General features: G+C 41.3%; 1 protein-coding gene across 1 annotated transcript; it reads right to left on the reverse strand.

Annotated features, from left to right (window-relative positions):
• Positions 1–1,487: 1,487 nt before the first annotated feature.
• LOC115139069 (uncharacterized) lies at positions 1,488–12,070 on the reverse strand. Its single transcript, XM_065024992.1, has 9 exons — positions 11,747–12,070; positions 5,915–5,943; positions 5,619–5,668; positions 4,974–5,035; positions 4,750–4,857; positions 3,693–3,750; positions 3,190–3,555; positions 2,136–3,075; positions 1,488–2,015 (listed from the first exon to the last, which is right to left on the reverse strand). The coding sequence occupies exons 1-8, from the start codon at positions 12,068–12,070 to the stop codon at positions 2,576–2,578; spliced, it is 1,497 nt and encodes a 498-aa protein (XP_064881064.1). The 3' UTR covers positions 1,488–2,015; positions 2,136–2,575.
• Positions 12,071–13,566: the final 1,496 nt, after the last annotated feature.

A 13,566-nucleotide genomic window follows, 5' to 3' on the forward strand; every position in this document is an offset into this window, starting at 1 on the left:
ACTGCAATCTGGTCCTGACCCATGAGAAACTCAATAAGCATTCAATTGAAAAGCACCCACATCAAAACAATCCCACGTCCTGGATGGATTTTCCTCAGGTTTACGCCTGCCATATCAGTTCTGTTATACTCACAGACATTATTTTAACAGATTTGGAAACTTTAGAGTGTTTCCTATCCAAATCTACCAATTATCTGGTGCACTTCATTCAATAATCCACCGGTTTCCCTCCTTCAAAATGCATACAAAATTAATCAAAAACTTTACCAATAAACTTATCCAAACAAGTCAAACAACACGTGATCTTCCTGTCTGGGTTGGCGCCTCCCCCCTTGGGTTGTGCCGTGACAGAGATCTTTGTGGGCTATACTCGGCCTTGTCTCAGGATGGTAAGATGGTGGTTGAAGATATCCCTCTAGTGGTGTGGGGGCTGTGCTTTGGCAAAGTGGGTGGGGTTACATCCTGCCTGTTTGGCCCTGTCCGGGGGTATTGTCGGACAGGGCCACAGTGTCTCCCGACCCCTCCTATCTCAGACTCTAGTATTTATGCTGCAATAGTTTATGTGTCGGTGGGCTAGGGTCAGTCTGTTATATCTGGAGTAGTTATCCTGTCTTATCCGGTGTCCTGTGTGAATTTAAGTATGCTCTCTCCAATTCTTTCTTTCTCTCTCTCGGAGGACCTGAGCCCTAGGACCATGCCTCAGGACTACCTAGTTTGATGACTCCTTGCTGTCCCCAGTCCACCGGGCCATGCTGCTGTTCCAGTTTCAACTGTTCTGCCTGCAGCTATGGAAACCTGACCTGTTCACTGGACATGCTACCTGTCCCAGACCTGCTGTTTTCAACTCTCTAGGGACAGCAGGAGTGGTAGAGACACTCTTAATGATCGGCTATGAAAATCTAACTGACATTTACTCCTGAGGTGCTGACCTGTTGCACCCTCGACAACCACTGTGATTATTATTCTGGTCATCATTGAACATTTGAACATCTTGGCCATGTTCTGTTATAATCTCCACCCGGCACAGCCAGAAGAGGACAGGCCACCCATCATAGACTGGTTCCTCTCTAGGTTTCTTCCTAGGTTCTGGCCTTTCTAGGGAGTTTTTCCTAGCCACCATGCTTCTACACCTGCATTGCTTGCTGTTTGGGGTTTTAGGCTGGGTTTCTGTACAGCACTTTGAGATATCAGCTGATGTAAGAAGGTCTATAAATCAATTTGATTTGATTTGATACAGTCTGTATTCACTGATGAATCAGTGATGAGTTTCTCTTTAAAATGCTTATGATTTCAAAAAGTTGTGATATCTATCTTCAAATGGTGTAAAGTCAGAGTTACTGCTTTGTATTTTTTCATAATTTGAGTTGGTTTCTGAGACGAGAGGCACATACAGTGCCTATAGAAAATCAACGCTAACATTGGATGTCTTCGAATTTGGCAAGTCATTAAAGCATTAAATAAAAACATGTTTATTTAAATATCGCACAAGCATAAAGACAGTTTACAGAGTTCCATGTTACAACCATTACCATCAAAAGGAAGAGTTCAGACATTTGCAAAATCATTAAACATACAGTATTTTTTGCAAAAGCAGATATATCCAGTCAGTCAACCTCAGCCACTATTGCTGAGGATTTTATACTTATGAAACCATCCTAGTGTCAGCTTTCACACTTGCTGAACAATTATGGTCTGCATCTGAATGATTCTACATTGATATTAGGAGAGTATGCCAATGCAGTGACAGTCTCTTCTGCTTGGCCCGACTATTACATTGTATAACAAATGAGGAAAGTACAAAACAGCCAAGTCACACAGACACAGTCTAGCTCAAAAAGGAGGTCAGTAGGGCTCAACTTAAAATGATGCTGATTGGAGGACTGTCACATCCTGACTTGATAACTCACACCAGAATAGATGGTTTCTTCCTCTCTCTGTTCTCTCCTCTGTCTCCTGGGCTTCTTGTCAGTGAACTTTAGGCCAGCATAGTTCAGGCCATCATCGTCACCGTGGAGCTGTGGGGATGAAACAGACTCACTCAAATCAGACTCTGGGTCAAATCTAATGCTGTAATCTTTTGCTTTAACAAACTTCTCCAGACTCACTCTTGATACAGTACAATTGATCCTGCTAACCTGTTGGTCTGAGGTGTTGGAATGAGAATTCCCATAGTGGCTTTGTTGAAAAGGGGTTCCTGCTAAAAGCCAAATGTCAAAATATTCAATATATTGGAACACGTTTCTTGTTTACTGATAAAAACACATACTGCTGTGAATGTCATATTTTCTGCTTCAGAATGAATTAGGCCCGAGAGGGAAGTGATAAAAGGAGGTCGAGCCTTCACCCTACTTTATGATCTATAACTATTATTACTATTACTATTAGTATGAAGACATTTACTGTACCTGCACAGTGTTCACATTGTGACCTCTTCATTCTCACACAGAGGATAATGTTGACAATCACACTCACAATCACAGCAGTTGTCAGGCAAGATATAATGTTGAGGAAAATAAGATTACTCTGATCGCTCAACAGGTCTGAAACTTAAAAAACAAGGCGTGATTATTTTCGATTATTCTTTATTCCTGTGATTTTGGCATAAAAATGAGCTATACAAGTTATATTTGAAATCTAATATGAATTGAAAGTAATAGAAATACATATTGATATTTTCTACCATTTGAGAGAAAATGTGTGATAGTTTGGTTATGCACAGCTTACCTTCGATGTCCAGCTTGGTCCCGTTCCCGAACAGTATCTCCCCACATGAGGCCACAGCACAGTAGTAAGTCCCAGCATCAGAGAGGCTGAGGTTCCTCTTGGGGAGGTTGTAGACACAGCTCTGTGTAGGAGACCCATTCTCAGGGCTCTTCTCACACTGATCTCTCCTGTCTCCATTGTTGTAAATGATTCCTGGATGGGATTTTCCTGAGCCATGTCTGAACCAAAATACACTGTGTTCTCCTGCACAGGTCTCAGTATGTATTGTACAATTCAGAGTCACAGAGTCTCCTGGCTGGACTGACTCAAACACAGGCTGCTGGAGTACAGACATGCTGTTGGACCCCGAATCTGAGGAGAGTGAGTAAGATCAGTGTGTACGTTCTATTTTCCTGAGATATTAATTAATTTAGCATTATATGAACACACTTCAGTACCAACTTGTTTAAAAGCAAGTTATTTTACCTTTGACAATTAAAATAGTTCCTTCTCCAAATCCGACTTTGCTCACTTCCATAGCAACACAGTAGTATGTAGCTGAGTCTCTTGACTCTGTCTTGGAGATGCTCAGGTTGAAGCTGTCAACTCCTCTGTTCACACTCAAACGTTTAGTCTCAGTAAAGTCTTTGTTAAAGTTGCTGGAATAAAAACTGTTTTGAGTGTGATAAAATGATGATGCCATGACAAGAGGCTTCTGTCCAACAGTTTGCTTGAACCAAGAGACTCTGACTATCAAATTAGATTGACAAAAGCAAGTGAGAGATACACTTTGTCCCAGTTGTGTAACTATCACAGGGTCTGGTTGGATTACATCCTTGTTAAGTGCACAACCTGTGAAGCAAACAAACTAAATCAATCAGACAAAGGTATAGTACAGAATTATACATTATTGTCATTATTCAGGCTACATAGTCAAAAAGACTATGACATGAAAAATAAAAGGAATCATAGGAATATTTCTTACTTACCCAAATTGGCGTAAAACAAAAATATTGTCCAATATGTAAACATCATTTCCTTTCTGAACTGCATAGTGTGTGGGTCTGACAATGGGGCACCTTTTATATGATGACACTCATCGGGTAATCATTATGAAGTAGGAGGAAACACTGAACTGAGTGATATTATTGGCTGTCTGAACAGGAATAAAACATCTGATAAAAACTACAATCTAACATGTGTCCTGTGGCATACCATAGTTAGAGCAGCCCTTCAAATGATGTACAGTCAGACTTACTGGTTTGTATTTTTTCATCATTTGGGTCGATGGCTGAACTGGTACATATGTCCTCTTTGACATACACAGGGGGGTTACATTGTATCTCTCACTTCATGACTGTAGAAGGCAGTTCAAGGTTTCAGGAGGAAGTGAACTCTGGTGAGTTTGGCAACTTTAAAAAAAATGCAATACTTGATACCTGGTGCAAATAAGTGTTTTATTGAAATATCACATAAGCATTAAAGGCAGGTTACAGAGGTCCATTTTACAACCATTATCGTTAAAAGTAGGAGTTCATATATTTTCAAAATCATTATATACATTGTGTTGTACACTTCTACAAAAACAAATGTATCCAGTCAGTCAACCTCAACCACTATTTCTGAGGATTTGAGACTTCTGAAAACATCCTAGTATCAGCTTTCACACTTTCTGAACAATTATGCTCTGCATCAGAGTGATTTTACATTTAAATTAGGCAAATCTTGGCCCCTGCAATGGCATCCTACAACAAGATAGAAATGTATATTATCGCCAGGTCACACTGGAACAGTCAAGATCAATGTGGAGTTCATAGAAAGAGTGGAACTTAATTTAGAATGATGCCTATTGGATGACTCTCACATGTCACATGCTGCCTCCATGACACACCAGAGTAGATGGTTTCTTCCTCTCAATTCAATTTCAATTCAAGGGCTTTATTGGCATGGGAAACATGTGTTAACATTGCCAAAGCAAGTGAGGTAGACAACATACAAAGTGAATATATAAAGTGAAAAACAACAAAAATTAACAGTAAACATTACACATCCAGAAGTTTGCTCTATCTGTTCCCTCTGTCTCCTGGGCTTGGTGCTCTTTTTGTCAGTGAACTTCAGGCCAGTATAGTTCTGGCCATCATTGTCACGGTGGAGCTATGAGGAAGAAACACACACTCACTCAATTCAAACTCTATGTCAAAACTAATAATGTACTATTTTGCTTTAATATTCTAATCCAGTCCCACTCTTGGTACAGCAATTCTGCTAACCTGTTGATCTGACGTGTTGGCATGAGGATTCCCATACTGGCTTTGCGGAGAAGGGGTTCCCACTAAAAGACATAGACAAAACGTGTAAAAGAATTGAAATCTCTTCTTAAAAGGCGGACTACCATGTCTTCTTTTCTTCTGAATTAACAAATGATACCAGAGTACCTGTAAATAGGTTGCTGTGTGTGTGAGGCGGGTGCTAGTGGCATGAGAAGAGTAAAAACTATTCATCACTACAGCATAAAGATGCCTGCAAATGGAATAAATAAATACATTCAACTTACTTTGTCTTGATTATTGTGAAACGCTTTATTTATCACAAGTCATTGTCAAATGAGTGAGGCAAAGAAGCAATGCACCTAATTCATTACAGCTACAGCTAACAAAGTTAACAATTAAGGCTGCGTCATTCATCCAGTTCTACTGTCTGATCCCAGAGTACACCATCTCATCCAACATGTTGCTTCACTGTCTTCTAGACCTGTTCTTCTTGCTGCTCAGATTCAGAGCTACATAATGGAGACTGTCTGCATCTTCGGCCTGTGAAAACAATTATAAAATGTCAGGGACTATTACTACATGTTTTTATTGTTACCCCTTTCACACTTCTTTATATGGTAGTTCAACATCAGGAATTCTGCTTACCCCTGGATCTAAAGAAGAGACTGCTGGACCTCTTGTCTGAGAGACGGGCCCTGAAAAGAAAGACAGAAAAGATAGATACAACTCCTTCTTCCAGTAAAGGTACATCTGGAGATGTCAAAGAAGAGCAACTTCTATGAACGACTTTACCTGTTACAGCACACTAAGAGAAGAGGGTCTGCGCTATTGTCTGGGAAATTATGCCACAATTTCTTGTGTGAACTAAAAAACTAGTACTGTATGCAGTTTTACACAGTAGATTATACAATAGATAAAAACAAAACTGTAAGATGTCTCACCTGCCCTTGATGTCCAGCTTGGTCCCATTCTAAAAACAGGATCTCCCCACATGAGGCCACAGCACAGTAGTAAGTCCCAGCATCAGAGAGGCTGAGGTTCCTCTTGGGGAGGTTCTAGACACAACTCTGTGTAGGAGACCCAGCCTCAGGGCTCCTCTCACTGGACGGGATTCTCCTGAGCCATGTCTGAACCAATAGACACTGTGTTCTCCTGCACAGGTCTCAGTGTGTTTTTTACAGTTCAGAGTCACAGAGTCTCCTGGCTGGATTGACTCAGAAACAGGTTGAGGTACAACGGTTGGGTTTCTGGATGCAGAACCTGACAAAAAGGTTTTGATGTCAGTAAAGGTGTTTCCTATTGTCACGACTTCCGCCGAAGTTGGTGCCTCTCCTTGTTCAGGCGGCGTTCTGCGGTCGTCGTCACCGGCTTTCTGGCCGCCACCGATCCACGTTTCTTTTTCCATTTGTTATGTCTTGATTTTACACACCTGCTTCCCATTACGTTATTATTATTTCCCTATTTAACCCTCTGGTTCTCATTATGTTTTGTGCATGATTGTTCCTTGTTTTGTGTTAGTCTTTTGTGTTAGGGTGGGTTATTCCCTGCGTGGATTTCATGGTTCATTATTTTCAGAGTAAAGTACGTTATTTTACTCTGTACACTGTCCTGCGCCTGACTCCGTCCTCACCTCTGCACACTAAAATTTGACACCTATTTTGTGTCCGAACTAAACATTTGTTGAAAACTTAAGCTGCATTAATGTCTGATTTTGCAAATAACTCACATTTAAATAAGACCTTGTATTTCCAAAATGTAAAGTGCAAGAATGATCAAGATTATAGTTGCAGAACATTAGTTTCTATTTATTTGCTCTCTAAATTCAGATTGTGAACATTTAATAATGAGAATGGCTCCTTCTCCAAAATCCACCTTGTTGGAATAAGTTGGAATTGCCTTTAAATTAATTGTGGACACAAGGCGCATGACTGAGGATTGTACCACAGCTAGAATACACACAAAGACAAATATGAATTGTATCAATAAAGTACCTGGGTGTCTTCTGTTGGGTTGTAATTTGAAATACTTACTACACCAGAAGGTAATGGTTATATGTAGGAGGAATGTATATGGTGGGGTCAAGTGAGGGTAGATAAGTGCCATGGGCCTGAAAAGTTACTAAGTAAGGGAAAAGGCAATCACATGGTTGCGGTCACTGATAAGGGTAGCTGTGGATTAGTGAAGAATGGGAAGAATGGGCCGAGGTCAGGTCAGGTCACATGAAGGGAGAAGGAACAGTTTATTACCCACGTCACTTAACGTCTTGCCTAGCAACAAAGATGTAGTGTTTGAGAAAAGGAAGGGACTCTACCTAAAGGGGAGTATAAATACTTGTGCTGGTGGAAACATGTCTTTGTCTTTGTAGCTGCTTGACCCACTGGGTGAATAAACTTGGTCAGTCTTACTTTCACTATCATTATCAGAAACATTAAGTGTAACACCTGATATTTTAGTAGGGGCCACTGTTTGTAACTGGATAGGTAGCGCTCTTGGCTGTAGTCTGGATACACCTTCTACTCTACACTCTGTAAACTAATGATTACAGTTCAAGATTTGATAAAACCTATGATCTTGTAAGTGATAAGATACTGTGTTAGTCTACATGTCATGCAGTATGTCAGTGGGTCTGTGTTTCTAATAGTGATGGGCATGAACAACGACGAAAGAGAGTAACTGACTGACACCACATAGACATCCTTCTAGAACCACATAGTGAGTGAAAGGTCAACCAGGCCTATACAAAGCAAAGAGACAGCCTTGTCTTGAGCTCACCACAGATCAAAGTGTTCAGATACCTGTGAACAGCTCACTGAGTGCATGATGTGTGGGTGGGTTCAGCATGGTAACAGTACGTTGTCTCTGCAGAAGCCCTCTGGACAAACACTCATACAGGCAAACTATGTACAAAACCCAAGAGATGGAATAAGGTTTTTTCCATATCAGTTGCTTAAATAGATTAAACAATGCAAAATGAATGCAAAAAGAAGGTGCATTCTGAACATAGGGATTTCAGGAGAGCAGTTCAATCAATTAACACATACAGCATAAGCAAGGATGCTGATGCTCAATTAAATTAAAATTGCAAGCTAATATTTTTGAAATGCACCACAAGCAACTAAGCAATCTCTATAAATAATAATTTGCAATGCATAGCAATGATACAGTATCTCCTACTTTACTCCAAAACCCATCTCTAGTCTATTCACGCTGGTCTTAGCTTTATCTATTTCCTGGTGGTGTAGATGATGATTAAGATGATCAGACAGCAGAGGAGAAATACAGTTCTTATGATGGAGAGAAGGACCAGGATTCTCATCTGGGGATCAACGTCACAATATGAAATAATACAATTGCTCTTTAAATGACATTGACTGACCAGTTTAAAGCTATGATCCCTTATTGATGTCACTTCAATCAGGGTAGACTAAGGGGAGGAGACAGGTTAAAGAAGGATTCTTAAGCCTTGAGACAATTGAGACATGGATTGTGTGATTCAGAGGCTAAATGGGGAAAACAAATGCATATGCTTTACATATGCTCTTGTTATCAACATCAGTTGTGTGCCTTATATATCTTTGGTTCCACCACACGCAGCAGTTACAGTTCTCCTAATGACCTACAGGAGGACTGTTATTCATAGAACATCACTTGATACTGTACGTTCAGGATGAATATGGATGGAGCATCATGAGTGTATAAGGGGGAAACACCTACAGGATGAAGCAACTATATTTTATGTCAGTCTTACTTTCACTATCATTCACAGAAACATTAAGTGTAACACCTGATAGTTAAGTAGGGGTCAGGGGTTTACCTGGGTGAGTAGGGCTCTAGGCTTTAGCCTAGTATACATTGATTCAACTTATACTTTTAAACTCTGTAAATCAATTATTGTAGTTCAAGAATGAACACGAACATGTATTTTTTGTCCAGGACTAGGCATAATCTGTATCTGGGAAACTGGCCCATGTGATAGATAGAGGCTATATAGCATGAAGTATGTCAGTGGACTGTGTTTCTAATTGTCATGGTCGTGATCAACAATGTAAACATGAGAGAAAACACACTGACACCACATAGATATCCTGCTGAAACCACATAGTGAGTCAAGGCCAACCAGGCCTGTACAAAGTAAAGAGACAGCCTTGTCTTGAGCTCACAGTAGACCAACGTGTTCAGGTACCTGTGAACAGCTCAGGGACTACATGATGCGTGGGTGGGTTTAGCATGGTAACAGTAATTTGTCTCTGCAGACGCCCCCTGGACAAACATTCATACAGGCACACATTATGTACAAATCCCAAGAGATGGAAGAATTCTATTTTAGTCCATGTTAGCTGTTTAAATAGATATTTATTCATAGGAAAATAAGGCATATTCTGTACACAGGGTTTTCAGGAGAACAGTTCAATCAATTACCACATACAGCATAAGCAAGGATGATGGTGCTCAATTGAATTAGAAGTCGCAGGCTAATATTCTTCAAATGCAATACGAGCAACTAAGCAATCTCAATTAATCATCATTTGCAATGCATAGCGATGATACAGTATCTCCTAGTCTAAAACCCATCTCTAGTCTATTGACACTGGCCTTAGCTTGATCTATTTCCACAACTTTTAGGTTGGCTCCATTGGTTGTTTGAAGAGGAAGTGCGATTAAGAAAGTTTTACATTGATTAATGTGTTCATTACATTGTGTTCATTGATTAATAATTTACGTTTTTCTCTCAAAAATGCTTATGCTATCAACATGGTTTGCTTTCCGTCTTAAAACACTATAATGTTAGAGCTATTGGTTTGTATTTCTTTACATTTGTGTTGGTGGCAGATTACTAGCACATATGTTGTAAAATCAGGGGTTGGAAACAGTTCAGGGAGCAGAACCGAAATCTGAAAAATAACACATTTTTCGAGAAACAGAAACAAAACCGGGAAAGAACTTGATCTATACTGTTCCAGACGAGAACTGTTATTTTAAAAGCATGGGAACTGGTTAATAACTTCATTTTATGTTCAGAGCCTTTTTTTTCCAATCTCAGAAAAAAACGCAACAAACTGCCTTCCAGTATCTGCCTGCCAGCTGAAAATATTTGCCACTGTGTGTGTAGGCTACCTGCCCCTCCCCTCCGAAGCCTAGTCTACTAGCCTACTACTGATGTTATAAGGTTGATTCAGAAATTAGGGAGAGATATGTTTTATTAATTATAGTTATCACATTTCAGTTTGGATTTTTTTAACTACAAAAATGTAAGACTTTTTTATTTTAATTCTGGTGCTGCTCTGCACACCAAAGCTAGTTTTTGGTCCAACATTAAGCCAAGTCTCTGAAGTTCAAAGACATTAAAAGTTCCTTCATAGAAGAAGGTGGGTTGGTGGTAGGTTGTCACGGGATACTAGGAGTGGTGGGTTGGAATCAGGCGCAGAGAGCAGGGTTCAGTATATAGTAAATTTATTCTCCGGGGAACAAAACTGTCACGCCAACACACAGGGCGCATACAATAGACCAGCCCAAACACAGGACCAAATAGTCCGGAGACTACACATATGAAAACCACCATTCAAGAGAGTAACAAAAACAATCCCGCACAAAACAAGGGCGGGACAACCTACTATATATAAGGACGCTAATTAAACTAAAATACACACAGGTGAAACTAATAAGACAAAACCAACAGACAAACGAAAAAGGGATCGGTAGCGGCTCGTAGGACGGTGACGACGACCACCGAGCACCGCCTGAACAGGCAGGGGAGCCAACTTCGGCGGAAGTCGTGACATAGGTATAATTATGTGGGCCTAATTCTGATTTAACAACAAGATACCTAGCGCTTCAAGCTACTCCTCCATCCGATCTCTTTCAAATCAAATCAAATTGTATTGATCACATACACATGGTTAGCGGATGTTGTTGCGAGTGTAGCGACATGCTTGTGCTTCTAGTTCTGACAGTGCAGTAAAATCTAACAAGTAATCTAACAACTCCACAACAACTACCTAATACACACAAATCTAAGTAAAGGGACGGAATAAGAAAATATACAAATATATGAATGAGCAATGAAAGAGTGGCATAGCCAGGATGCAATAGATGGTATAAAATAAAATATATACATATGAGATGAGTAACGCAAGATTTGTAAACATTATTAAAGTGGCATTTTTAAAGTGACTAGTGATCCATTTATTAAAGTGGTCAATGATTTCAAGTCTGTATGTAGGCAGCAGCCTCTGTGTTAGTGATGGCTGTTTAACAGTCGTATTGTTTTGAGATAGAAGCTGTTTTTCAGTCTCTTGGTCCCAGCTTTGATGCACCTATACTGACCTCGCCTTCTGAATGGTAGAGGGGTGAACAGGCACTGGCTCGGGTGGTTGTTGTCCTTGATGATCTATTTGGCCTTCCTGTGACATCGGGTACTGTAGGTGTCCTGGACGGTAGGTAGTTTGCCCCCGGTAATGCGTTGTGCAGACTGTACCACCCTCTGGAGAGCCTTGTGGTTGTGGGCGGTACAGTTGCCATACCAGGCGGGTTTTAGGTGACAAGCCAAATTTCTTCAGCCTCCTGAGGTTGAAGAGGCGCTGTTGCGTGTGGGTGGACCATTTCAGTTTGTCTGTGATGTGTACGCCGAGGAACTTAAAACTTTCCACCTTTTCCACTCGATGTGGATAGGGGTGCTCCATCTGCTGTTTCCTGAAGTCCACGATCATCTCCTTTGTTTTGTTGACGTTGAGTGAGAGGTTTTAATCCTGTCACCACACTCCGAGTGCCCTTACCTCCTCCCTGTAGGCTGTCTCGTCATTTTTGGTAATCAAGCCCCACCGTTGTGTCGTGTTTGAGTTGGAGGCGTGCATGGGCACGCAGTCATGGGTGAACAGGGAGTATAGGAGGGGGCTCTGCATGCACCCCTGTGTGGCCCCGGTGTTGAGGATCAGCGAAGTGGAGATGTTGTTTCCTACCTTCACCACCTGGGGGCGGCCCATCAGGAAGTCCAAGACCCAATTGCTCAAGGCGGAGTTGAGACCCAGGGCCTCAAGCTTAATGATGAGCTTGGAGGGTACTATAGTGTTGAATGCTGAGCTGCAGTCAATGAACATCATTCTTACATAGGTATTCCTCTTGTCCAGATTGGATAGGGCAGTGTGCACTGTGATGATCTGTGGACCTATTGAGGCGGTATGCAAATTGAAGTGGGTCTAGGGTGGCCAGTAAGGTGGAGGTGATATGATCCTTGACTAGTCTCTCAAGCACTTCATGATGACAGAAGTGAGTGCTACGAGGTGATAATCACTTAGTTCAGTTACCTTTGCCTTCTTGGGTACAGGAACAATGGTGGCCATCTTGAAGCATGTGGGGACAGCAGACTGGGATAGGGAGAGATTGAATAAGACCGTAAAACACACCAGCCAGCTGGTCTGTGCATGCTCTGAGGACGCGGCTATTGATGCCGTCAGGGCCGGCAGCCTTGCGAATTTAAATGTGTTACTCACATTGGTCACGGAGAAGGAGAGGGGGTTCCCGCAGTCCTTGGTAGCGGGTCGCATTGGTGGCACTGTATTATCCTCAAAGCAGACAAAGAAGGTGTTTAGTTTGTCTGAAAGCAGACGTGGCTGGTTTTCTTTTTGTATTCTGTGATTGCCTTGTAGACCCTACCACATTCTGTACGTCTCGTGTCTGAGCCATTGAATTGCGACTCCACTCTGTCCCTTTACCGACACTTCAAAGTATTGATAGTCAAACAACAAAACACCACGTAATGTAACATAATGCAACATATGTTACATAATGCATTCTGCTAAATATATATAAGTTGGTGAGGTCACAATGGGGCGACACTCAGGAAAACCTGTGCAGGCTCTAGGGGTAAAACGGAAAAGGCATACGTGTAGTTCAAGGTATTAAGGTTGTATTAGGTTGGAAGCAAAGCTGCCTTGCGGAGGGAATAAGTACACTGTTTGTATTCAGCCATATTCCCAGTCATGTTTCCATAGTTAAATGCGTGGTTCCTGCTTTCAGTTTGACGCGAATGCCTGCCATCTATCCACAGTATCTATCCACAGTTTCTGGTTAAGGTCGGTTTTAATAGTCACAGTGGGTACCACATCTCCAATGCACTTCCTTATAAACTCACTCACTGAATCACTGTATAAATCAATATTATTCTCTTAGGCTATCCGGGTCCGTGTGATCAAAACAATTTTGAAGCGTGGATTCCGATTGGTCAGATCAGCATTGAATTGTTCTCATCACGAGTACATCCTGTTTGAGTTTCTGCCTATGAGACGGGAGGAGCAAAATGGAGTTGTGGTCAGATTTGCTGAAGGGAGGGCGAGGGAGGGCTTTGTATGCATCGCAGAGTAGCAGTGATCTAGTGTATTGCCCGCACGAGTGCTACAATCAATATGCTGATAGAATTTAGGTATCCTTGTTCTCAATTTTGCTTTGTTAAAATCCCCAGCTACAATAAATGCGGCCTCAGGATATATGGTTTCCAGTTTGCATAGGGTCCAGTGAAGTTCCTTGAGGGCTGTCGTGGTATCGGCTTGAGGGGGATATACACTGCTGTGACAATACCCAATGAGAATTTTCTTGGGGA

The sequence above is a fragment of the Oncorhynchus nerka genome, linkage group LG12 (genome assembly GCF_034236695.1).
Source record: "Oncorhynchus nerka isolate Pitt River linkage group LG12, Oner_Uvic_2.0, whole genome shotgun sequence".
Taxonomy (NCBI): domain Eukaryota; kingdom Metazoa; phylum Chordata; class Actinopteri; order Salmoniformes; family Salmonidae; genus Oncorhynchus; species Oncorhynchus nerka.

Excerpts from the sequence above, each read along its gene's own strand:
- LOC115139069 (XM_065024992.1), bottom strand. The coding sequence starts at position 12,070 with ATGATGTTCATTGACTGCAGCTCAGCATTCAACACTATAGTACCCTCC. Across the intron at positions 5,669-5,914 it reads AAGCTGGACATCAAGGGCAG|GGCCCGTCTCTCAGACAAGA; the intron begins GTGAGACATCTT and ends CTTTCTTTTCAG. Across the intron at positions 3,751-4,749 it reads TAGAGCAAACTTCTGGATGT|TTCAGAAAGGAAATGATGTT; the intron begins GTAATGTTTACT and ends CACACTATGCAG.